Here is a 26,589-nt window from a genome sequence, read left to right as displayed (position 1 = left end):
CTCAACAATAGGCAAAGTCAGGCAAGTGCTTGCAGTCCACGGGTTGCCTGACACTCTGGTCACTGATAATGGCCGGCCATTCACCGGTGAGCTGTTCAGTGAGTTCATGCAGCAGAATGGCATTCATCACATTCAAACGGCCCCTTTCTACCCAGTCTCAAATGGTTTGGTTGAGCAGGCTGCTCAGACGGTGAAGGAAGGCCTGAAGCAGATGACAGGGGACTCCCTTAGTACCTGGCTTTCACATTTCCTGTTTGAATACCACCTCACGCCACAGACTACGACTGCACGCACTCCAGCAGAGATGCTGATGGGGCATAGGCCCAAGTCAAAATTGGACCTGCTGCACCCAGACTTGAAGACAAAAGTGAAGAGAAAGCAGGAAAAGCAGAAGGAGGATCATGATGAACATGAGCGAGAAAGAAAGTTAAAACCGGATGACAACGTCTATGTGAGAAACTTTAGCAGTAGCAACAATCAGCAATAGCTACCTGGGGTTATTCTTAAGCAGAGTGGTCCAGTCTCCTATCTTGTTAAGCTGACTGATGGGCATAGTTTCTACAGACATCAGGACCATGTGTGTCTGCATCATGATTCTGGCTCAGAGGTAGACAGTTCCATGGAGTTTCCAATGGTGAGACAGACTACTGGGGAAGCATGTCCACCAGTGACTTTGCTAGAGGGAGAGACACTGGCAGAGGGGGCAGAGTCCCCTAAAGATGATGGACAGTCTCACACGGACACAAAGACCCCTCTCATGCCCCCAACACAAGATCCACCCAAAACAACCTCACCAGTGATGCCTGCTGGGTCACCAGGGGTAGTGTGTAGATCGCAGTGCCCTCGCAATCCTCCTGACAGACTGAATCTTTGATTGGATAGTTTTTTTTTGTTGTTAGATTGAATGTTGAATTTGCCAACGCTTTTTTTTAGGTGTTTTGTATTGGTAACCTGTTGCTAACGATACACTGTTTTTATTTCCCAGTTCTTCTATACTTTGGGAATGTTGGATTTTAAAAGGGGAGAAGTGTTGTAATGTGAGTATTATTAACAGTAAGTTAACACTAATTGGGAAGCGGGATCCGGGGTTGGCGGGGTTTTACTTCTGGTGTGCATTGCCTGTAGTTCCTCCACACAGGCCACACAAGTTACCTGAAAGCCTCTGTATTGTAAATATAATTTGCTGTCGCAGATAAAGATGTTCTTTTGGTTATGAAATTGTCAAGTGGTCCTTTATTAAAGTAGAAGTTACCACAGAGAGCATCCTAAAAAACTGCATCACTGCTTGGTACAGAACTGCACAGCGGGGGACAGGAAGGGTCGATGACAAGTAGACAAACTGCCCAACGCATCACTGGCATCAGCCTACCTGACATCAAGGACATGTCTGCAGAAAGGTGCCGGAAAAGGGCCAGTAACATCATGAAGGATCCCACACACCCTGCTCATGGACTGCCTGCCCAGTCCCATCAGGGAGGAGGCCACGTAGCATCCACTCCAAGATGACTAGTCTCAAAAACTTTCCCCAAGAAGCAAGTCTGATCAACATCACCCACTAAGCCCACTCCTCCAAGCCCCCAACCACCATTACTTTATCATTTCCTGTCAGTCACCTTATAACTAACATTCCTGTGCCCAGAGTCACTTTATGGACATACAATCTATGTATATAAGCTATCATATGTATTTATATTTATTACCTATTACTGTTGTTATTTTTTTCCCTCTGCTCAAGCTGGTCAAACCTGAGGTACAGGCATAGCCAAGCACAGTCATTTCTCAATTGCTGGAAACTTTTGGACTATTCCAGCGGTGTTTAGTATCGTGGCTTTCTGAAGATTTACATAGCTGTTACTGCTTAGCTCTAATTGTTTAATGCTATTGTGTAGTGCCTTTGGAATGAATGACAGTAGTTGTAAAGATTACTATCTGGACAATGTATACCTTGTTCATGTTCCAAAGTCTTTCAATTTCCTCTTTTAATTCGGCATATTTCTTGTGTTTTTCTCATATTGATTTCTGTAAGTTATGTGTGTTTGGAATGCTATTAAATAAGTTGTTCTTACTTGTTCATCCTGTGTTACGGATTGTCCTATCTGTAATAACTGATCAGTTGTAATATAATTTGTGATATTCCAGCTTTAAAACTGGATCAGGCTTGTATTTATAGTGAGCTGTGATTTCATTTGTGAGTTTGTATTTTAAAGCAAGATTTTGATGAATAATATTATTATTGTGTTCTTTACTTTTTGTGCTGCACTGGATCTGGCAAAACAATTATTTTATTCTCCTTTATACTTATGTACTGGAAATAACATTAAACAATTTTGAATCTTGAAAAGGACAAACTGAGCCAACCATGAAAAATTTGTATACCCTAGTCAGGAAGTCAACTAACAAGACTACGTTCTTGCATAAGACCATAAGATATAGGAGCAGTCAGGCCATTCAGCCCATCGACTCTGCTCCACCATTCTACCATGGTTGATTTAGTATCTCTCTCAACCCCATTTCCTGACTTCTTCCCCTAACCTTTGACCCCCTTACTAATCAAGAGCCTATCAACCTCCACTTTAAATACACCCAATGACTTGGCCTCTACAGCAGTCCAAGTCAATAATCCCATAGATTTACCACCCTGTGGCTAAAGGAATTCCTCTTCATCCCTGTTCTAAATGGACACCCTTCTATTCTGAGGCTGAACATTTGATCCTAGATTCCCCCACTACAGGAAACATCCTTTCTACATCCATTTTATCTTGACCTTCCAATATTTGGTGGTTTTCAAAGAAATCCCCCTCATTCTTAAAAAATCCATCAATTACACATCCAAAGTCGTTAAGAAGTAAATGTAATTTCACACAGCAGTCAGTGGACAAACAGAGTGATTCAGTGGCAAGGAAGCATATCTCTCTCTCTCTCTCTCTCTCTCTCTCCCTCCCTCCCTCTCCCTCTCTCTCCCCCTCCCTCTCCCTCTCTCTCTCTCTCCATAAACAGATTTTGCCCTCTTTCACTCCTGGAAGTCTTATCTAGTTTACTGTGACTACGATCCCTTGGCTTGCATCCCCCTAACTTCCGGAAACATAGTTGATGTATCCAACCTCTCAAGTCCATCGGAAGCTTTCAGATTTCAATTTGACTGCATTACTCAACTCTAACCTTTCTGAAAATGACAGACTCATCATCCCATCACTCAATGTAATAAAACTTTATAGCAAGAAAATCCTTTTTTGAGTATAAGTGAGTAAGATATCAGAAACAGTATGGCCTCAATACCATGTCCATTGTAGAAGTATATCCTTGGACTCGTAATCAGAACCGTTTGCCCTAATAATTGCTTGCTTCAATTGAATGTTTCTTTTCAGACTCTGGTGTAGAAAGACACCCACATCCCTTTGTGCATCAACTCCACAATCTATCACCAGTTAAACAATACCATAATAATAATAATACTTAATTAAATAGACAAGCAGACAAAAGGGACAGCTTAGCCGTCAATTATTGGCCGTCAATCATGAATCAGGTTGAAGAGCCCTTTATAGTGCTCTATGCACACATTATCCTGCATCTACCTCTTATCTGCCCACTCTTTCAATCTGTCCTAATCGTTTTAAAATCTCTTTGCATCCTCCAAACTATCTACAGTCTCACCCAGCTTTGTTTTGCCAAACTTTGAATTGGTAATCATTTTCCAATGTTCCTTAGATTCAGGATCAGTTCCTAAAGATTGGAGAGTGGCTAATGTTATCCCACTTTTCAAGAAGGGAGGGAAGGAGAAAACAGAGAACTATCGCCCTGTTAGCCTAACATCAGTCGTGGGGAAGATGACTTGAGTCCATTATTAAGGACGAAATAGTGGCATATCTTGATGGCAGTAATAGGATTAGGCCGAGCCAGCATGGATTTACCAAGGGCAAATCATGCTTGACTAATCTGTTGGAGTTTTTTGAGGGTGTAACAAGGATGTTAGACGAGGGTAAGCCAGTGGATGTAGTGTACCTAGATTTTCAGAATGCATTCGATAAGGTGCCACATAGGAGATTGGTGAGTAAAATCAGAGCTCAAGGCATTGGGGGCAGGGTTTCAACATGGATAGAAAACTGGTTGGCAGATAGAAAGCAAAGGGTAGCAGTGAATGGGTGTTTCTCGGACTGGCTGGAGGTGACTAGTGGGGTACCACAGGGCTCTGTATTGGGACCACAGCTCTTTACGATTTATGTCAACGATTTAGATGAGGGCATTGAAAACTGTATCAGCAAGTTTGCTGATGATACTAAAATGGGTGGCAGTGTGACATGCGAAGAGGACATCAGGAGAATACAGGGAGACTTGGATAGGCTGGGTGAGTGGGCAGATACTTGGCAGATGTCATTTAATGTGAATTAATGTGAAGTTATCCACTTTGGAAGCAGGAACAAGAGGGCAGAGTATTGTCTGAACGATGTAGAGTTAGGTAAGGGAGAAACGCAAAGAGACCTAGGAGTCCTAGTTCATTAGGTTCATGAAGGTGAATGAGCAAGTGCAACAGGCAGTGAAGAGGGCAAATGGAATGTTGGCCTTTATTACAAGGGGAATTGAGTACAAGAGCAAGGATGTCCTTTTGCATTTGTATAGGGCCCTGCTGAGACCACACCTGGAATATTGTGTACAGTTTTGGTCTCCAGGTTTAAGGAAGGACATTCTGGCAATTGAGGAAGTGCAGCGTAGATTCACTAGGTTGATTCCTGGGATGGCAGGGCTGTCTTACGCAGAGAGATTGGAGAGATTGGGCTTGTACACACTGGAATTGAGGAGATTGAGAGGGGATCTGATTGAAACGTTTAAGATAATTAAAGGATTTGATAGGATTGAGGCAGGAAATATGTTCCAGATGTTGGGAGAGTCCAGTACTAGAGGGCATGGATTGAGAATAAGAGGTCAGTTATTTAAAACAGAGTTGAGGAAAAACTTCTTCTCCCAGAGAGTTGTGGAGGTGTGGGTGCCTCGGAAGATGGTGGAGGCCAATTCTCTGGATGCTTTCAAGAAGGAGCTAGATAGATATCTGATGGATAGGGGAATCAAAGGATATGGGGACAAGGCAGGGACTGGGTATTGATAGTGAATGATCAGCCATGATCTCAGAATGGCGGTGCAGACTCGAGGGACCGAATGGTCTACTTCTGCACCTATTGTCTATTGTCTATGGTCCATTACATTGTTCTCATACAATTTATTGATAAGGTGTGCATAGGTACAGACTAAATACTCATCCCTGTAATACTAGTCACTATCTGACACCCCGTTAAAGCCACGTTTATTCTACTAATTCTTGTTTATCAACCAATTTTCAATCCAGCTAGAACCTTTTCAAACTGTTTTGTTTAATGTTATACCTTAACTTCAGAAGAACCTGAAAGGTCTTCTAAAAATCCAAACATACCAGGTTCACAGGTTCTTAACTTTATACCCTTCACTTTATATTGTTAATGGTAACTACTTCAAATATACACACAAGGTTTGTCAAGCACAATTTCATGTTCTTAAGTCATCACTTGAAAAATGTGTTTTTTTTCCAATTGAAGCAAATGGCTGAGAGTGGAAGACTGAAGGCATCGCGGAGAGAAGGGTGTTTTTCTTTTCTTTAACAGCTCGGGGAAAAGAGGCTAGACTGCGCAGGTACGTGATGTAGGGTTCCAAGGTTTAAAAGGGAGAGAAAAACTTTCAACAGTCTTTTCAATTGAAGTGAGAGACCGAGAGTGGAAGACTGAAGGCATCGCTGAGAGAAGGTCATTTTTCTTTTCTTTAACAGCTCAGGGAAAAGAGGCTAGACTGCGCAGGTGCAAGATGTAGCACGCCAAGGTTTAAAAGAAAGACAGCCATATACAGTGGCCATCGTCAGAGTGGACTGAATCAGAGTGGGACAGCTTTGGCTCAATCATGCTTCGGCGAGAAACAGGCAAAGGCAAAGGTAGATTCCGGTAAGTTTTTGTTTTTCTTCTTTTTTGTTTGTTCAGACTAGAGAATATGCCAGGCAGGATGTTGGAATGCTCCTCTTCCAGGATATGGGAAGTCAGGGAGACCTCCAGTGTCCTTGACAACAATACCTGCAAGAAGTGCATCCAGCTGCAGCTCCTAACAGACCGCGTTAGGAAAGTGCAGCAGGAGCTGGATGACCTGCGGATCATTCGGGAGACTGAGCAGTTTATAGATAGTAGCTTCTGGGAGGTAGTTACACCTAAGGAACAGGGCACAGGTAATTGGGTTACCGTCAGGTGAGAGAACTGGAAAGGGCAGGTAGTGCAGGGTTCCCCTGTGGCCATTCCCCTCCAAAGCAGGTATACTGATTTGTATACTGTTTTGGGGGATAGCTTACCTGGGACAAGCTGCAGCAGCTGGATCTCTGGCACTGAGTCTGGTTCTGCAGTGCAGAAGGGAGGGAGGAAGAAGAGGAGAGCGGTAGTGATAGGGGACTCCGTAGTCAGGGGTACAGACTGGATATTCTGTGGTCGTGACAGAGACTCCCGGATGGTTTATTGCCTCCCGGGTGCCAGGGTCAGGGATGTCTCTGATCGCGTGCACAGCATTCTGAGGTGAGAGGGTAATCAGCCAGATGTCGTGGTACACATCGGTACCAGTGACATAGATAGAAAGAGTCAGGAGGTCCTGAAGAGTGAGTACAGAGAGCTTGGTAGGAAGTTGAAAAACAGGACTTCGAGGGTAGTAATCTCTGGATTGCTGCCTGTGTCACATGCCAGTGAGGGTAAGAGCAGGATGCTCTGGCAGATGAAAGCGTGGCTGAGAAACTGGTGTAGGGGACAGGGTTTCAGATTTCTAGATCATTGGGACCTCTTCTAGGGCAGGTGGGACCTGTATAAGACAGACGGGTTACACCTGAACTACAAGGGGACCAATATACTTGCAGGGAGGTTTGATAGTGTTATTGGGGAGGGTTTAAACTAGATTTGCAGGGGGATGGGAACCAGAGTGCCAGAGTTGATAGTGGAATGGGGGTAAAAATAAATGATGTTAGTAGTTCATGCAAAGTCACAAATAGTAAGGTTGAGTGTGGTGGTAATAATCTTCTGAGGTCTGTATATTTCAATGCGAGGAGTCTTGTGGGAAAGGCAGACGAGCTGAGGGCCTGAATTGGCACATGGAATTATGACATTATAGCCATTACTGAAACTTGGCTACAGGAGGGGCAGGACTGGCAGCTCACTGTTCCAGGGTTCCAATGTTTCAGACGTGATAGAGGCAGAGGGATGAAGGGTGGGGGAGTGGCTTTGCTAGTCAAGAAAAATATTACAGCAGTGCTTAGGCGGGACAGATTAGAGGGCTTGTCTACTGAGGCCATATGGGTGGAGCTGAGAAACAGGAAAGGTATGACCACATTAATAGGGTTGTATTATATACCACCCAATAGTCAGTGAGAATTGGAGGAGCAAATCTGCAGAGAGATAACAGACAACTGCAGGAGACAGAAAGTTGTGATTGTAGGGGATTTTAATTTTCCACACATTGATTGGGACTCCCATACTGTTAAAGGTCTAGATGGGTTAGAGTTTGTGACATGTGTTCAGGTAAGTTTTCTAAATCAATATATAGATGTACCAACTAGGGAGGATGCAATATTAGATCTCCTATTAGGAAATGAGTTAGGGCAGGTGATGGAAGTGTGTGTAGGGAACACTTTGGTTCCAGTGATCATAAGGTCATTAGTTTCAACTTGATCATGGATAAAGATAGATTTGGTCCTTGGGTTGAAGTTCTAAACTGGAAAAAGGCCAAATTTGAAGAAATGAGAAAGGATCTAAAAAGCATAGATTAGGACAGGTTGTTCTCTGGCAAGATTGTGATTGGTAAGTGGGAGGTCTTCAAAGGAGAAATTTTGAGAGTGCAGAGTTTGTATGTTCTTGTCGGGGTTAAAGGCAAAATGAATAAGAATAAGGAACCTTTGTTCTCGAGGGATATTGGAATACAAGAGAGAGATGTATAACATGTAAAGGCAACAGGGAGGAAATAAAATGCTTGAGGAGTATAAAAAGAGTAAGAAAATACTTAAGAAAGAAATCAGGAGGGCTAAAAGAATACATGAGGTTGCTTTGGCAGTCAAGGTGAAGGATAATCCTAAGAGCTTCTACAGGTATGTTAAGAGCAAACGGATAGTAAGGGATAAAATTAGTCCTCTTAAAGATCAGAGAGGTTGGCTATGTATGGAACCAAAAGAAATGGGAGAGATATTAAATGGGTTTTTTGCATCTGTATTTACTAAGGAAACTGGAATGGAGTCTATGGAAACAAGACAAACAAGTAAGGAGGTCATGGAATCGCATTTTAAATCGCAGCAAGAGGCAGAGAGGGAAGAGGTAAAAGAAGCTCAGAGAGAAGCAGTTTCTTGTTGCACCTCCCTTTTTCCTAATTGGCCACCATTCAGATAATAATCTGTTTTCTTGTTCTTGCAACCAAAGTGGGTAACCTCACATTTATCCACATTAAATTGCATCTGCCATGAATTTGCCCACTCACCTAACCTATTCAAGTCACCCTGCATCCTCTTAGCATCCTCCTCACAGCTAACACTGCCACCCAGCTTCGTGTCATCTGCAAACTTGGAGATGCTGAATTTAATTCCCTCGTCTATATCATTAATATACATTGTAAACAACTGAGGTTCCTGCACTGAGCCTTGTGGTACCCCACTAGTCACCACCTGCCAATCTGAAAAGGTCCTGTTTATTCCCACTCTTTGCTTCCTGTTTGCCAACCAATTCTCTATCCACATCAATACCATACCCCCAATATCATGTGCTTTAAGTTTGCACACTAATCTCCTGTGTGGGACCTTGTCAAAAGCCTTTTGAAAATCCAAATATACCACATCCACTGGTTCTCCCCTATCCACTCTACTAGTTACATCCTCAAAAAATTCTATAAGATTCGTCAGACATGATTTTCCTTTCACAAATCCATGCTAACTTTGTCCGATGATTTCACCTCTTTCCAAATGTGCTGTTATCTCATCTTTGATAACCGACTCTAGCATTTTCCCCACCACTGATGTCAGGCTAACTCAGGCTATAGGCTATAATTCACCGGTTTCTCTCTCCCTCCTTTTTTAAAAAGTGGGGTTACATTAGTCACCTTCCAATCCTCAGGAACTAATCCAGAATCTCAGGAGTTTTGAAAAATTAACACTAATGCATCCACTATTTCTTGGGCTACTCTGGGATGCAGACCATCTGGCCCTGGGGATTTATCTGCCTTTAATCCCTTCAATTTACCTAACACCACTTCCCTACTAACATGTATTTCCCTCAGTTCCTCCATCTCACTAGACCCTCGGTCCACTACTATTTCCGGAAGATTATTTACGTCCTCCTTAGTGAAGATAGAACCAAAGTAGTTATTCAGTTGGTCTGCCATGTCCTTGTTCCCTTATGATCAATTCACCTGTTTCTGACTGTCAGGGGCCTACAATTGTCTTAACCAATCTTTTTCTTTTCACATATCTATAAAAGCTTTTACAGTCAGTTTTTATGTTCCCTGCCAGCTTACTATCATAATCTTTTTTTCCCTTTCCTAATTAAGCCCTTTGTCCTCCTCTGCTGGACTCTGAACTTCTCCCAGTCCTCAGGTGTGCTGCTTTTTCTGGCTAATTTGTATGTTTCTTCCTTGGAATTGATACTATCTCTAATTTCCCTTGTCAGCCACGGGTACACTACCTTCCCTGGTTTATTCTTTTGCCAAACTGGGATGAACACTTGTTGTAGTTCATCCATACGATCTTTAAATGCTTGCCATTGCATATCCAATTAATAATTGTGTAAGGTAAGGGAAACAAGTAGGGAAGTTATGGAAACTATGACAATTAAAGAGGAGGAAGTACTGGCGTTTTTAAGGAATATAAAAGTGAATAAATCTCCAGGTCCTAACAGGATATTCACTAGGACCTTGAGGGAGGTTAACGTAGAAATAGCAGGGGCTCTGACAGAAATATTTCAAATGTCATTAGAAATGGGGATGGTGCCGGAGGATTGGCGTATTGCTCATGTGGTTCCATTGTTTAAAAAGGGTTTTGAAGATATAACTTTAAATACTCCTAACCTACAGGTTTTAGTTTTTACCTCTCTTTTAGCAAGAAGAGCAATCTTGCTTAAATGGAAGGAGTCTACCCCTCCTACACATCTTCAATGGCTACGAGATATTATGTTGTATTTAAATTTAGAAAAGATCCGCTGCTCAGTCTTAAATTCGAAACAATCTTTTTATGATATTTGGGGACCTTTCCTAAATTACTTTTCCAATTTATAAAGTTTAACAGTGCACAGACTTTTATGTATATTTTTATCTTCTCTTCTTAAGTGAATATGTTTTTTTTCTAATTATCCATTGTCATCCATCAGCTTTTTTCTTTGGTAGTTGGTAGGGGGTTGACTTTTTTTTTATACATAAAAAAATTTCTTTTATGATGTATGACCTATCTTAAAATTTTTGATTACAGAGTGGTATACCTTTATATGTTATGCTACAACATTTTGATCAATTTTATTACAATATATGAATGTACACAAGTTATGTTGAGATGTATCTATGTGTTGCACTCTGTAAATCTTTTTTTTTCTTCTGAATAAAAATATTGTAAAAAGAAAAAAGAAAAAGGGTTCAAAGAGTAAACCTAGCAATTATAAGCCTGTCAGTTTGACGTCAGTAGTGGGTAAATTAATGTAAAGTATTCTTAGAGATGGTGTATATAATTATCTGGATAGACAGGGTCTGATTAGGAACAGTCAACATGGATTTCTGTGTGGAAGGTCATGTTCGACAAATCTTATTGAATTTTTTGAAGAGGTTACGAGGAAAGTTGATGAGGGTAAAGCAGTAGACATTGTCTATATGGATTTCAGTAAGACCTTTGACAAGATTCCACACGAAAGGTTATTTAGGTAGGTTCAATTGTTAGGTATTAATATTGAAGTAATAAAATGGATTCAACAGTGGCTGGATGGGAGATGCCAGGGAGTAGTGGTGGATAACTGTTTGTCAGGTTGGAGGCTGGTGACTAGTGGTGTGCCTCAGGGATCTGTACTGAGCCCAATGTTGTTTGTCATATACATTAATGATCTGGATGATGGGGTGGTAAATTGGATTAGTAAGTATGCAGATGATACTAAGGTAGGTGGCATTGTGGATAATGAAGTAGGTTTTCAAAGCTTGCAGAGAGATTTAGGCCAGTTAGAAGAGTGGGCTGAACAATGGCAGATGGAGATTAATGCTGATAAGTGTGAGGTGCTTCATTTTGGTAGGAATAATCCAAATAGGACATAAATGGTAAATGGTAGGGCATTGAAGAATGCAGTAGAACAGAGTGATCTAGGAATAATGGTGTATAGTTCCCTTAAGGTGGAATCTCATGTGGATAGGGTGGTGAAGAAAGCTTTTGGTATGTTGGCCTTTATAAATCAGAGCATTGAGTATAGGAGTTGGGATGTAATGTTAAAATTGTACAAGGCATTGGTAAGGCCGAATTTGGAGTATTGTGTACAGTTCTGGTCACTGAATTATAGAAAAGGTGTCAACAAAATAGAGAGAGTACAGAGAAGATTTACTAGAATGTTACCTGGGTTTCAGCACCTAAGTTACAGGGAAAGGTTGAACAAGTTAGGTCTTTATTCTTTGGAGCGTAGAAGGTTGAGGGGGGGACTTGATAGAGGTATTTAAAATTATGAAGGGGATAGATAGAGTTGACGTGGATAGGCTTTTTCCATTGAGAGTAGGGGAGATTCAAACAAGAGGACATGAGTTGAGAGTTAGGGGGTAAAAGTTTAAGGGTAACACAAGGGGGTATTTCTTTCCTCAGAGAGTGGTAGCTGTGTGGAACAAGCTTCCAGTAGAAGTGGTAGAGGCAGGTTCGGTATTGTAATTTAAAGCAAAATTGGATAGGTATATGGACAGGAAAGGAATGGAGGGTTATGGGCTGAGTGCTGGTCAGTGGGACTAGGTGAGAGTAAGCATTCGGCACGGACTAGAAGGGCTGAGATGGCCTGTTTCCGTGCTGTAATTGTTATATGGTTATATGGAACTTATACCGATTAAAGAGGAGGAGGTGCTTGCTGTCTTGAGGCAAATCAGAGTAGATAAATCCCCAGGACTTGACAGGGTATTCCCTCCGACCTTGAAGGAGACTAGTGTTTAAATTGCAGGGGCCCTGGCAGAAATATTTAAAATGTCGATATCCAAGGGTCAGGTGCCAGAGGATTGGAGGATTGCTCATTTAGTTCTGTTGTTTAAAAAAGGCTCAAAAAGTAAGCCGACAAATTATAGGCCAGTAAGTTTGACATCGGTAGTAAGTAAATTATTGGAAGTAATAATAAGAGATAGGACCTACAAGTATTTGGATAGACAGGGACCTATTAGAAAAAGTCAGCATGGCTTTGCGCATGGTAGGTCACGCTTAACCAATCTATTAGAGTTTTTCGAGGAAGTTACCAGGAAAGTGGATGAAGGGAAGGCAGTGGATGTTGTCTACATGGACTTCAGTAAGGCCTTTGACAAGGTCCCGCATGGGAGGTTAGTTAGGAAGATTCTGTCACTAGGTATACATGGAGGTAAATTGGATTAGACAGTGGCTCAACGGAAGAAGCCAGAGAGTGGTAGTGGAGGATTGCTACTCTGAGTGGAGGCCTGTGACTAGTGGTGTGCCACAGGGATCAGTGCTGGGTCCATTGTTATTTGTCATCTATATCAATGATCTGGATGATAATGTGACAAATTGGATCAGCAAATTTGCTGTTGATACAAAGATTGGAGGTGTAGTGGACAGTGAGGAAGGTTTTCAAAGATTGCAGAGGGATTTGGACCAGTTGGAGGAATGGGCTGAAAAATGGCAGATGGAGTTTAATGCGGACAAGTGTGAGGTATTGCACTTTGGAAAGTCAAACCAAGGTAGAACATACAAGGTAAATGGTAGGACACTGGGAATGCAGTAGAACAGAGGGATCTGGGAGTACAGATACATAATTCCCTAAAAGTGGTGTCACAGGTGGATAGGGTTGTAAAGAGAGCTTTTGGTACATTGGCTTTTATAAATCAAAGTATTGAGTATAACAGTTGGAATGTTATGGTGAGGTTGTATACAACATTGGTGAGACCGAATTTGGAGTATTGTGTGCAGTTTTGGTCACCAAATTACAGGAAGGATATTAATAAGGTTGAAAGAGTGCAGAGAAGGTTTCCAAGGATGTTGCCAGGACTTGAGAAACTGAGTTACAGAGAAAGGCTGAATAGGTTAGGACTTTATTCCCTGCAGAGTAGGAAAATGAGGGGTGATTTGATAGAGGTGTATAAAATTATGATGGGTATAGATAGAGTGAATGCAAGCAGGCTTTTTCCACTGAGGCCAGGGGAGAAAAAAAACAGGTCATGGGTTAAGGGTGAAGGGGGAAAAGTTTAAAGGGATCATCAGGGGGGCTTCTTCACGCAGAGAGTGGTGGGAGTGTGGAATGAGCTGCCAGATGAAGTGGTGAATGTGGGCTCACTTTTGACATTTAAGAAAAACTTGGGACTGGTATATGGATGAGAGGGGTTTGGAGGGACATGGCCCAGGTGCAGGTCAATGGGACTAGGCAGTAAAATGGTTCAGCATAGCCAAGAAGGGCCATAATGCCTATTTCTGTGCTGTAATGTTCTATAACTAACTGGTGTTTTCCTTACTGTTGATTTTGGGCCAAATGGCTTTTGGTTTCTTATCTCCTGCTCTTCCAAAGCAGAATGATGTTGAGAGGGATAATAAATCAGCCATAATGGAATGGTGGAGCCGACTCAAAGGACCGAATGGCCTACTTCTGCTCCAACGCCTTATGGTCTGAAATGGTGGGGTTACAATTGCTACTCGTCAGAACAGAAGATTTTGGAACCACTCAGTGGGCCAAGACACATCAGGACTCCTCTGTAATCGATAGAAGGTTGACTCCTAGTAACAATAGGCCCCTTTAACTGATATTTGCATGCAAAACACACGTTAAAATGAGCTGTTTATATCACTGTGTTTGCCAAGTGGCCTCTTTGCACATGAACCATGCACACATGACCCATTTTGAATCATTTATACAAAGTATACAATCAGGTCAAATGTATTTAGAAATAAGCCAACTGATTGTAATTAATTTCACCAGCAATCAATATTCATCCAACAGCAACCACAAATAAAGAATGCTGAAAGGAAAACTTTCAAAGCAGGTCGTCGGGTCAATGCATACGAGACATAAATGTCTATACCAATATTCCAAAACTATACTATTTTAGAATATTCCTCATTTTGGTTAATTCATCGTGTTTTCTCAATAAATCAACCTGCTTTCAAACTCCTCACAACAATTTTAGCAACTTTTTTTTGATAAGTATTGACTATGTACAGCTGTTCAAAGCTTTTAATTATTATATATTTTCAGTCACAAAATAGGTCTCATTTCCTGCACTCAAACCATCACACTATCACTGCTTATTTTACTGACCTGATTAAGAAATTTAAAAAAATGAACAATTAGAATTATTATGATGAAAAAAGTAACCATTTCCCCAAACTAGTTTCCCCAAATAAATTTAAACTAAATCTGCAACTTCAGTTATCAAAACTTTATATTAAAAAACGGACAGAAAGAAATGATCAAAAATGTTTTCTTACGGCTGGCAATACAGTAAGCCAATCTGCAGTTGATCCGCCTGTACAGTTGTTTGTTGAATAGCCAAATAATTAATGTGCACAATTGAAGGAAGTTTATGATGAGTCCAGTCATTACAAAGATGTAACATATAAGAAGATGACAGATGAATTGTGATTTCAAGAAGGCTATGATACCCATGGCTTACGAGGCTTCTGACATCCACACAAAATATCCGATCTTCTTAAAGAACACCTACAAGGAAAATAATCTATTAGATGCCAATCATAAAGTTAGAACGATAAGACAAAATTAGACTACAATGCAAATTTTATCAAAGATCTTTTATAAAGCTGAGCAAGTGACAGTATAAGAATACAGTAAATGAAACCAACTGTTAGTGTCAAAAAAAGCAAACTCTAAAACATTCCCTTTTCTCAGTTACTCCAACTCTGCCGCATCCTCTCTCAGGATGAGGTTTTCATTCCACGACAGCCGAGATGTTCTCCTTCAAAGAAGGGGGGGGGGGGGGTTCCCTTCCTCCAACATCAAAGCTGCCCTCACATGCATCTCTTCCATTTCATCCGTGTCTGCCCTCACCCCATCCTCCACACCAGGGTTAGGATTCCTCATCCTCACCTACCACCCCACAAGTCTCCACTTCCACCACACAATTCTCTGTAACTTCTGCCATCTCCAAATGAATCCCATATCTTTCCCTTATCTTTGCCCACCCTCCGCAGGATTTCTCTCTACATGACTCACGTCCATTCGTCCCTCCCACACTGATCTCCATCCCTGTACTTATACTTGCAAGCAGAAAAAGTGCCACACCTGCTCTTATTCCTCCTCCCTCACTACCATTCAGGGCCCCAAACAGTCCTTCCAGGTGAGACAACACTTCAACTGCAAGTCTGTTGGGGTTATCTACTATATCCAATGCTCCAGGTGTGGTATCCTGTATATCAGTGAGACCTGATGCAGATTGAGGGAACCACTTCGTTGAGCATTTTCGCTCCATCTGCCACAAAAAGCAGGATTTCCCGGCAGCCACCTATTTCAATTCTACCTCTCATTCCCATTATGACACATCAAACCTCTACTACCACAAAGAGGCCACACTCAGGTTGGAGGAGCAACACCTTATATTCCATCTGGGTAGCCTCCAACCTGAAAGCATGAATATCGATTTCTCAAACTTCCAGTAATTGATCCCTTCCTTTCTTCACCGTTCCCCATTCTTGTTTCCCTCTCACATTTTCTCTTCTTACCTGCCCATCACATCCCTCTGGTACTCCTCCCTCTTCCCTTTCTTCCACAGTCTTCTGTCCTCACTTATTGGATTCCCCCTTCTCCAACTCTTTATCTATTCCACCAATCAACATCCCAGCTTTTTACTTCACCCCCCTCCCAGTTTCACCTATTGCCTGCACTATTTACTACTTCTTCCCCTCCACTACTTTCCCCCTTCCTTTCCAGTCCTGATGAAGGGTCTTGTCTTGAAATGACAACTGTATATTCTCATCCCTAAATGCTGTCTGACCGTTGAGCTCCTCCAGCACATTGTGTGTATTGTGTCTAAAAACAATGAATAACCTCTGGTAGAGGTCCACCCCACAACTCCCCCCAGGGCTCCATTCTTCATAAACTGAACAGTTCGCAAGTCAGATACGTGGCAGCAAACCGAGTTCCCACACGGCAGGACATGCCTGCAGCCCGGCAGCCATTGGCAAATCCAGCCTGCTGATCTTCCACATGCTTGTTTATATGTACTGTACAAGTTCTAAGCAAGCTGGCTGTTCATAAGCTGGACAGGGCCTGTATATGGGTAACATGATACCACTCTAAGATGGCCAATACTTGAATAATGAACTGCTGCAGGCATGGCTTAGCACCTTCAACAGTCAACTCTAACAGTCCATTCAATGGTGTTCTCAGTTTTCCCAATATTCAGCAAGACATACTAACAACCTGTCCATATCCCTTACCATCTTTGGTCAACAAAACACTCTTGGCATCTTTGGTTAACAAAACACCTTTCTCAAATTTAGAATCAACCTCCAACTTAGTATCAACTGCATTTCTGCAGAAAAGCTCAAACTTTTATCACCTTTGGCACGCCTCCAAATCCATTTCCAAAAACACCTGACTCGATCCCCCCCCCAAAAAAAAATCTATAAAGCAGCTTAAAAAAGGGCTCAATCTACTTGATCACTTAATCCCCATACTTCAAAATTTTCAAGAGATCACTCTAAATACCTCCTTGAATTTAAAATTAGGACCCATTTTTCTGAGACCAATACATCTTTCCTTTGCTGAGGAGTCCAAAAACACTTCCAGTAATGGAATATAGGTAATATAGGTGTAACTGTTCTGCCTGACTCCCCACTTATTGCAAACTACAACTAGTACTCCAGTACTCTGGACACAAAAGCTAATATGTACTGTATATGTCAATGATACTCGATTAGTTGCTTGGACTTGATGCTCCCACTTTCCAACTATTTAAAAATTAACGTATGCATCTTAGATCTAAGGTGGTAAATACACAATTACATATATTTGTCATGTGATTAAAAGAAATTAGAGAAGGCAACTGTGGAAATGCATGGTTCTGACTCCCATTAGATTCACTTTTGAACATTTCTCAGTGACGGGTTGTTTTAGGAGTTTCCTTAGTTTACTGCGAACCACTATTCCAATTGGCGTGAATTAGGCTTAAACCCTTTGATGCCCATTTATGGCTGCCTAGGTATCTTAAGTAGGGTGATTGTATCTGCTCCACCACCTCCCTGCCAGTAATATTCAGACATCAACCCCTCTCTGTGTAACTCAATCACATTAATGTTCTGACCAAATCTGGCTCGTTATCAAATCTAACAAAACCTGACACTTACTAGTGCTGAGATTCAGCCTGATTATGTCCATCTAAAAGAGTTAAAAGCTTCCATGAAATAAGCAAATAGCAGAAACATAGTGGCTTCAATGTTTGCTTTTCTACATTTTTTCCCCACTGCCAAGCTGCTACTTGGTGGCCTGAATCTGTTGTGAATACAGACTCAAGATCCTTTTCATAAACACAAGAGATTCTGCAGATGCTGGAAACCTTGAGCAACGCACACAAAGTGCCGGAGGAACTCAGCCAGTCAGTATCCATGGAAGAGAATAAATGGTCGACGATTTGAGCCGAGATCTGGAAAAGAAGGGGGCAGGCCAAGATAAAGTGGGTGGAGGGGAAGGATTACAAGCTGGCAGGCGATAGGTGAGAGTAGGTAAGGGGGGAAGGTGGGTGAGTGGGTGGGGGAGGAGGGGTGAAGTAAGAAACCGGAGGGAGGGAGAATAAGTTGAAGAGTAAAGAGCTGAAGAAGGGGGTATCTGATAGGAGAGAACTATGGACCCTGGAAGAAAGGGAAGTAGGAAGGGGAACCAGAGGGAGGTTATGGACAGGTGAGCAGAAGGGGTGAGAGGATTACCAGAATGAGGAATGGAAAAAAGCGAGAAAGATGGAGGGAGGGAGAAATTGCGATAAATTAGAGAAATCCATGTTCATGCCATCAGGTTGGAGACTACCTGACATAGGCAGGTAGTTAAGCACCTTTATTCTGGCCACCACAAAATGCAGGAACTCCTGTTGGCTACTCATTTCAATTCAACTTCCCCTTCTCAGTCTGTCATCGGCCTCTTCCACTGCCGTAATGAAGCCAAACTCCGGTCGGAAGAGCAACACCTCAGTCAATCTAGGTAGCCTCCATACTGACAGAATAAACATTGATTTCTCTAACACCTGGTAATTTCTCCCCACTCACTCCTCCTTCATTCATAACCAAAATCAGAATTAGACTTAATATCACTGGCATAGTTTGTGAAATTTGTTCTTTTACTGCAGCAATACATAACAAGAAAAATAATATAAATTAGTCATTATCATCATCGTGTCATGTCATGTCATGTGGGTGATCATTGTCTCAATGACTGTTCTTGGCTAATTTTTCTACAGAATTGGTTTGCCACTACCTTCTTCCGGACAGTATCTTTACAAGACGGTGACCCCGGCCATTATCAATACTCTTCAGAGGTTGTCTGCTTGGTGTCAGTGGTCACATAGCCAGGACCAGCTGCTCATACAACCATCCAACACCTCCTCCCATGGTTTCATGTGACCCTGATTGGGGGTGGGGGGAGGGCTAAGCACGTGCTACACCTAGCCAAGGGTGACCTGCAGGGTAGCAGAGGGAAGGAATGCCTTACACCTCCTTTGGTAGAGACGCATCTCCACCCCGCTACCTAAAAATACAATGAGAAATGTATATAAAAAATTAAATGAAGTACTGCAAAAATAGAGCAAAAGAAAAAAAATCTACTGATGTAGTGTATATGGGTTCATTGTCCATTCAGAAACCTAATGGCAGAAGGGAAGAAGCTGCTTCTGAAATATTGAGTGTGTGTCTTCAGGCTCCTGTACCTCCTCCTTGATGGTAGCAATGAGAAGAGGGCATGTCCCGGGTGATGTGGGTCCTTAATGAAGGGTGCCACCTTATTGAAGTACAGGTCCACAATCCCTTATCCAAAATTCCAAAAACCAAAAAGCTCTGAAATCCAAAAAGCTCCGAAAACCAAAGTTTTTCTCACCAACAGCTGACGTCACTCAGGTGTGACGTGGCAGCACTAGCAGAGGCCGCCAGATGTCAGTTGTGGCTCAGCACTCACACTGGTTACATGTGCATCTGCTGTTCACTGGTATTTTGTGTTCACTGTTGACTTTGTGTTTAATTTCACTGTGAAAATGTCAAAAAGACCTGCAGATACCCCTATGGGTAACAATAAGAAAAAGAGAAGGAAGCATCTATCATTATCAATAACGCAGAAGGTGGAGTTATTGCAAAGGCTTGATCATGGTGTGTCTGTTCAGTGTCTTACTGAAAAATGTGGTGTCGGAACTACCACTGTATATGATTTAAAGAAACAGAAAGACAAGTTACTGAAGTTTTATAGTGACAGTGACGTTCTACATTTATTCCAATAAGTCATTTACCACGTGTTTGATTAGGTTCGTTTGAAGCTGTATATTTTTATGTTTTATTGAATGCTTTTGTTGGAAATAAAATATTTTTCTCATCATTATTCCCTAAACAATACAGTATAACAACTATTTACTTAGCATTTACATTGTATTAGGTATTATAAGTAATCTAGAGATGATTTAAAGTATACAGGAGGATGTGCGTAGGTCTGGAGATCCGCCAGGTCCTCAAGTCCACCCGCACTGAGACAGGTTAAATAAGGAACTTGAGCATACGTGTTTTTTGGTATCCGCGGGGGGTCCAAGAACCAATAAGGAGGGATTCTGAAAGCCAAAAATTCTTAATTCCGAAATGCAACTGGCCCCAAGGATTTTGGATAAGGGATTGTAGACCTGTATCACTTTTTGAAGGTATCCTCAATGGCAAGCGGCCTCAATGGAGTTGGCTCAATTTGCAGCTTTCTGCAGATTTTTTCCAATCGTGTGCAGTGACCTCTCTATACCAGATGTTGATGCAACCAACGAGAATGCTCACCACGATACATCTGTTGAAATTTATCGGTATATACACTTGAAATTTTGTCATAGAGCATATGTAACACCGAGAATTAGACATCAAATGGGACTGATTCCTGACCCATATTGCTTATTTTGCCCCTACGGAACCGTTGACTCCTTTATACATGTTGTATGGGGATGTCCAGGGGTTTTTGGTGTGTGGGGGAAAGGTCATCAGTAATCTTACAGAACTAACAGGGGTACAATTACCAATGGACCCCAGGTGTACATCTTCTAAATGATGACTCCCACCTTTCCCTTACGGAAAAAACACACAAAGTCTGGCTGGCAGGCCTGACTACAACGAAGAAGATCAGCGTTGGAAACCTCCCCATGATATTTCAAGTACTCACTGGCTTCAGAGCTTTTTGGACATTTCTTACCTGGAACTACCATCAGCAAGAGTAAATGATGCACGACCAAACACAATCTTAATGTGGCCAAATTTGATAACAAACTTAAAAGATTTTCTGTTAAAATAGGAATGCTCTGTCTGTGTATGCACTACTATTCAGTTGGTTGGTGGAGGGGAGGGGGGTGGGGATGAGGATGAGGGGTGGGGGGGATGTTGATGAGAGTTGGGGTGGCTGGGTTAAACAAAATTTAATTGGCAACTGGGGTTGCATTGAATGTAATTTGTTGGTGTTGCAATAAAAACTAGTGATAAAAAAAATTTACAAAGAATTCATTAAAAATAATTACTGGAAAAAATGGAAAAGTGTATTTTTTTTTAAATCTGAAACACTGAAAGAGCAACTTCCTTAATGTTCCTAATCTTTAAAAGAAAATCAAATAAATACTTTAGAGAAAAATAAATAGCGGAGTCAGGAAAAGGGATGTGTAATGTGACTGATTGAATGAATAGCTCTTCAGAAAGTGATGCAAACTCCATGGCAGTCTGTCCTCCTGTGCTGGATTATTCTGAGTGATCAGAGAACTGAGAAAAGTAACTAACAGGAAACAAAGACCAGCAAAAGCATGAAATAGTAAATACTATTATTACACCAAAGCGCCTGTATTGTGCTGTAGGTTTTCTATGATTCTATTACTTTGTTATAGTAAAGACAATGAATAACCAGCATTCTTTTGCCCATTCTTGCAGGGAGAAATGAATTTGGATGTACATGAACACAAAAGTGCTAAGAATACAAAACATTCCAGCTTTCTCATTCTGCATGTGGGAGTGTAAAATGTCATCAAGTCATCAAATGCTGTGCCACTATGTAGAGGAGCCTCATTTTTCCCCATATCAAATTGTGTCATGCTGAAACAACACAAACAGCATTTATTAAGCACAGGTTCAAAAGAAAACAATCCTCCGACAGATGGATATTAGTTCTACGAAACTGAAAAAGTACAGTTGGTCTTGTCAGAAATGAACTGGCCCTTCTCAGTTTCCTAGAATCTAAAATCTAGTTAGTTAGAAGCAAAAGGGATGATGACTAGCTCCACTTTTTAAATCTCATTTCAACAGTTCTAATCAGTAGTCCAATGTCACCGTGGCACATTCTCTCTTAATTTCTAATGATTTCTCCACCAAGATAAAGTGTGCTTTTTCCTTTTCCTGAGATTAGATCTTCAGTTCCCCTTCTTCCTGTTGATGACAATCACCCTGAATCTGACTTCAACACAGGAAGACAAAGATCAAGGCTTTAAAAGTTTGTTAGTTGAATATGTCAAAGTACTCATGGAACCACAAAGTCATAAAAAACTACAGCACAGAAACAGGCCCTTCAACCCATCCATTCCATGCTGAACTATTAATCTATCCCATCCCATCAACCTGCACTTGCACCACTGCCTTCCATAACCCTCCCATCCATGTACCTGTCCAAATTTCTCTTAAATGTTGAAATTGAATCCTCATCCACCACTTCCACTGGCAGCACATTCCACACTCTCACCACTGCACGAGTAAAGAAGGTCCCCCTCGTGTTCACCTTAAATATTTCACCTTTCACCTTAACCAATGACCTCTAGTTCTTGTATCACCCAACCTCAGTGGGAAAAGCCTGCATGCATTTACCCCATCTATACCCCTCATAATTTTGAATACCTCTATCAACTCTCACCTCATCCTCCAATACTCTAGGAAATATAGTCCTAACCTATGCAACCTTTCCCTGTAAATCAGGTCCTCAACATCCCTGTAAATTTTCTCTGAAGTCTTTCAATCTTATTGTTTTATTTCCTGTAGGTTTGTGACCAGAACCGCACACAATACTCCAAAGTAGACCTCACCAACATCTTATATAATTCCAAATAACATTTCTACTCCTGGTTGTGTGCTTTACTTTAAATTTTACTGCAATTTTGCTATGAAGTGCAGCACTTCCTCTTTATAACTCCTCTCATCAAGCCACTTCATGAATTACTCTCACAATGGTATTTCTTTCCCAAACCAAAATATGCTCTCTCATATTAAATAAATCTGCCCTATAGTATCAATCATTTGAAACTCAATTACAAAGAAATGTTAGCCCCCCCCCCCCCACATCCCCTGCAGAGAGTAGTGAATCTCTGGAGTTCTTTATTCCAGGGTTTTTATTACTTACAGTGCATTCGGTTAATTGGGCCATTGATTAATTAGGGCAGTCTCTTATTTGGGATACTCTTAAATAACAAAAACTGAGAAAATAGTTGGGATTCCCCTTGTTTTCTTGGGATACTATGCCGCTTCATTGGGGCAGGAGACTTGCTGAACAGTTTCTAGCTAACATCAGACACATGCACTTTTGTGGCCGCTGGACACCACACCATTCTTTTGCTCCAAAAGCTGTGATTTTTGTCACTGGTGGTTGGTGAGAAATCAGCTGTACGATAATTGAGAGCTGCTTTTCTCACTGCAATTTCAAACATTCAGACTTAAAGATGGCAGAAACAGCCATGAGTGAAAATGAAATGATTTCACTACTTCAACAAGTTAGGGACTGCAAAGAATTTGAAAGCATTGACAATCATCTTGAATGCTGCAATGAAAATGAAGATTTGGAGGTTGCAATCATTGAAAGTATTGTATGAAGGTTTCCATTATCTGCATGAGGTGTCTGCACTGATTTTGTTCATTTACAGTCAAAAATCATGATATCCTTCATCAATAACTATTAAGAACTAATAGTTTTATAGTACTGTAGTGGTATTGATTGTGTTCCAGCTTATTCTGTAGTCCATTTAAATATATAATTTGTTACTCAGTTAAACGGTAGCTTGTCTATTCAAGATTCAAAGATTCAAAAACTTTATTGTCATCCTAACCGTACATCAGCTCTGCAGGGCAGAATGAGACAGCGTTTCCCAGGGGCAAGTGCAATCATAACATAACAAACACAATAAATAATAAACACAACAATAAATAGTAAAACACAACAGCCACATGTCAGTTAAAATCAAGTTTTAAGTGTCCAGTGTAAGTTAAAAGTGTCCAAAGCAGAGTCAGGTAGAGCAGCTATTTAGCAACCTGCCTGTGGGAGAAAATTGTTTAGTAGCCTTGTGGTTTTAGTTTTAATGCTCCTGTAACGTTTGCCTGATGGCAGAAGAACAAACAGTTTATGGAGAGGGTGTGAGGGGTCTTTAATGATGTACCGTGTCTTCTGGAGGCATCGACCCTGAAAGAGGTCTTGGACAGAAGGTAGGGAGACCCCAATAACCTTCTCTGCTCCCCTAACCACCCTCTGCAAGGCTTTTTTGTCGGCAGCACTGCAGCTGGAGCGCCGGGTTGTGATGCAAAAGGTCAGCATACTCTCAACCACGTCTCTGTAGAATGTAGTTAAGATGTTAGTGGGGAGTGATGCTTGTTCAAGTTTCCTCAAAAAGTGCAATCTCTGCTGGGCCCGTTTCACAATCCCAGTGGTGTTCCTGGACCAGGTGAGATTGTCCGAGATCTGCACCCCAAGGAACTTGATGTTTTCAACTCTCTCCACTGTGGAGCCACTGATGCTGACGGGTGTGTGCTCGGGCTGAGTCCGTTCCCCTTGAAACTGGCTGAATCAAATGTTTTTAACTAATCCTTTGAAACTTCCGCTAATTCTGGCAGCCACTTAATTGGGCCAAACTGTATTGACACCGATGTGTCCAAATTAACCAGAATCCACTGTATAATTTCACTACGGTGTAGTATCCAATGGCAACAAAAGTGCATACATCTGACGTTAGTTAGAAACAAGTCTCCTGCCCCCAATTAAGCAGCATTGTACCCCAAATAAACAAAGGGAATCCACAGTGCCTATAAAAGCATAAAAGTGTTCATGTTTTATTGTTCCACGACTTTGAATCACAGTGGATTTAATCTGTTTTTTTTGACACTGATCAACAGAAAAAGACTCTTTCTTGTCAGAGCGAAAACAGATCTCTGCTAGGTGATCTAAATTACATACAAATATAAAATGCAGAATAATTGATTGATTAAGTATTTGCCCACTTTAATATGACACACCAAATCATCACTGCTACAGTCAATTGGTTTCAGAAGTCACATATTTAGTTCAATGGAGATCACCTGTGTGCAGTCATGGTGTTTCAATTGATTGTGGTAAAAATACACCTGTATCTGGAAGGTCCAACTGCTGGTGAGTCAGTTTCCTGGCAAAAACTACACCATGAAAACAAAAGAACACTCCAAGCAACTCTGTGAAAAGGTTATTGAAAAAGCACCAGTCAGAAGATGGATACAAGAAAACATCCAAATCCCTGAATACCCCTTGGTGTACAGTTAAGTCAATCATCAAGAATTAGAAAGAATATGGGACAGCTGTAGATCCACCTAGAGCAGGCCATCCTCAAAAACTGAGTGGCCATACGAGAAGGGGATGAGTGACGGAGGCCACCAAGAGACCTATGACAATTCTGGAGGAGTTACAAGCTTCAATAGCTGAGATGGGAGAGGCTGCACATACAATAACTGTTGCCTGGGTGCTTCACCAGTCACAGCTTTATGGGAGAGTGGCAAAGAGAAAACCCCATTTGAAAAAAAATTCACATGAAATCTAGGCCAGAGTTTGCCAGAAGGCACGTGGGAGACTCAAGTCAGCCAGAAGAAGGTTCTATGGTCTGATGAAATCAAAATTGAGCTTATTGGCCATCAAACTAAACACTGTTTGACATAAGCCAAACACTGCACATCATCAAAAACATACCATCCCTAGCATGAAGCGTGGTGGTGTCTGCATCATGCTGTGGGGATGCTTCACTACAGCAGGCGCTGGAAGGCTTGTGAAAGTAGAGGGTAAAATCAACACAGCAAAATACAGGGAAATCCTGGAGGAAAACCTGATGCAATCTGTAAGAGAAAGATGACTTGGGAGATTTGTTTTCCAGTACGACAATGACCCAAGCATAACCCAAGTATAATGCCAAAGCTACACAGAAATGGCTTAAAAATAACAAAGTTAATGTCCTTGAGTGGCCAAGTCAGAGTCCAGACCTCAATTCAATTGAAAATTTGTAGCTGAACTTGAAAAGGGCTGTTCACTCCTGATACCCACGTAATCTTACAGATCTTGAGCAGTCTTCTAAGGAAGAATGGGGAAAAATTGCAGTGTCCAGATGTGCAAAGCTGATAGAGACCTATTCACACAAACTTGAGACTGTAATTGCTGCCAAAGGCACATCTACTAAATACTGGCTTCAAGAGGGTGAGTAATTATGCAATCAATCACTTTGTGTTTAATAATTGTAATGTTTAGAACCATCTGTAGAAATTTCACTTTGACACAAAATAATATTTTCTGCTGATCAGTGTCAAAAAGAGCCAAATTAAAACCACTGTGAGTCAATGTTGTAAAACAATAAAACATGAAAGCTTCCAAAGGGGCTAAATACTTTTTATGGGCACCGTATTTATTTTACAGAAAGGGGGAGATACAGCCCAGTCCATCACAAAGCCACCTCACCATTGAGCACATCTACAAGGAGCACTATCACAAGAAAGCAGCCTCCGTTATTGAGGACTCCATACATGCAGGCCATGCTCTCGGGAAGGAGGTATAGGACCCCAGGTCCCATAGCACCGGATTCAGGAACAGTTTTCACTCTACAACCACCAGCATGCATAAACAAAGATTAACAAACAACAAATGTGCACAATACAAAGTGACACACAGATTTGATGCACAAATGCTTATTTACCAAGGCGACTCTAATCACATGGTGTTCACCATACAACCAAAGAGTCATAATTTAGTATTTTATTTATAGGGTCAGCACAGTAACAGGTCCTTCCAGTCCAACAAACCCGCTCCGCCCAATTACACTCATGTGACCAATTAACCTACCAACCGGTAGGGATCTAGAATATGGGAGGAAACCAGAGCACTTGGAGGAAACTCACCTGTTCACGGAGAGAACGTACAAACTCCATACAGGCTGCGGCAGGAAATG

General features: G+C 41.5%; 1 protein-coding gene across 5 annotated transcripts in view; it reads right to left on the bottom strand.

Moving 5' to 3' along the window:
• Positions 1 to 26,589, bottom strand: part of agpat4 (1-acylglycerol-3-phosphate O-acyltransferase 4 (lysophosphatidic acid acyltransferase, delta)) — a 127,489-nt gene that overhangs the window by 55,683 nt on the left and 45,217 nt on the right. For all 5 annotated transcript variants that reach the window (XR_009515191.1, XM_059986485.1, XM_059986488.1 and 2 more), the window contains exon 2: positions 14,660 to 14,891. Coding sequence is in view for 4 of the 5 variants with exons in the window: in XM_059986485.1 (XP_059842468.1) it covers positions 14,660 to 14,837 (178 nt within the window). In the remaining variant the exon portion in view is untranslated. The remainder of the gene's footprint in view (positions 1 to 14,659; positions 14,892 to 26,589) is intronic.

The sequence above is a fragment of the Hypanus sabinus genome, chromosome 12, assembly GCF_030144855.1.
Source record: "Hypanus sabinus isolate sHypSab1 chromosome 12, sHypSab1.hap1, whole genome shotgun sequence".
Taxonomy (NCBI): Eukaryota; Metazoa; Chordata; class Chondrichthyes; order Myliobatiformes; family Dasyatidae; genus Hypanus; species Hypanus sabinus.
Note: the sequence above shows the minus strand (reverse complement) of the source record. Positions and strands in the feature narration are given on the sequence as shown.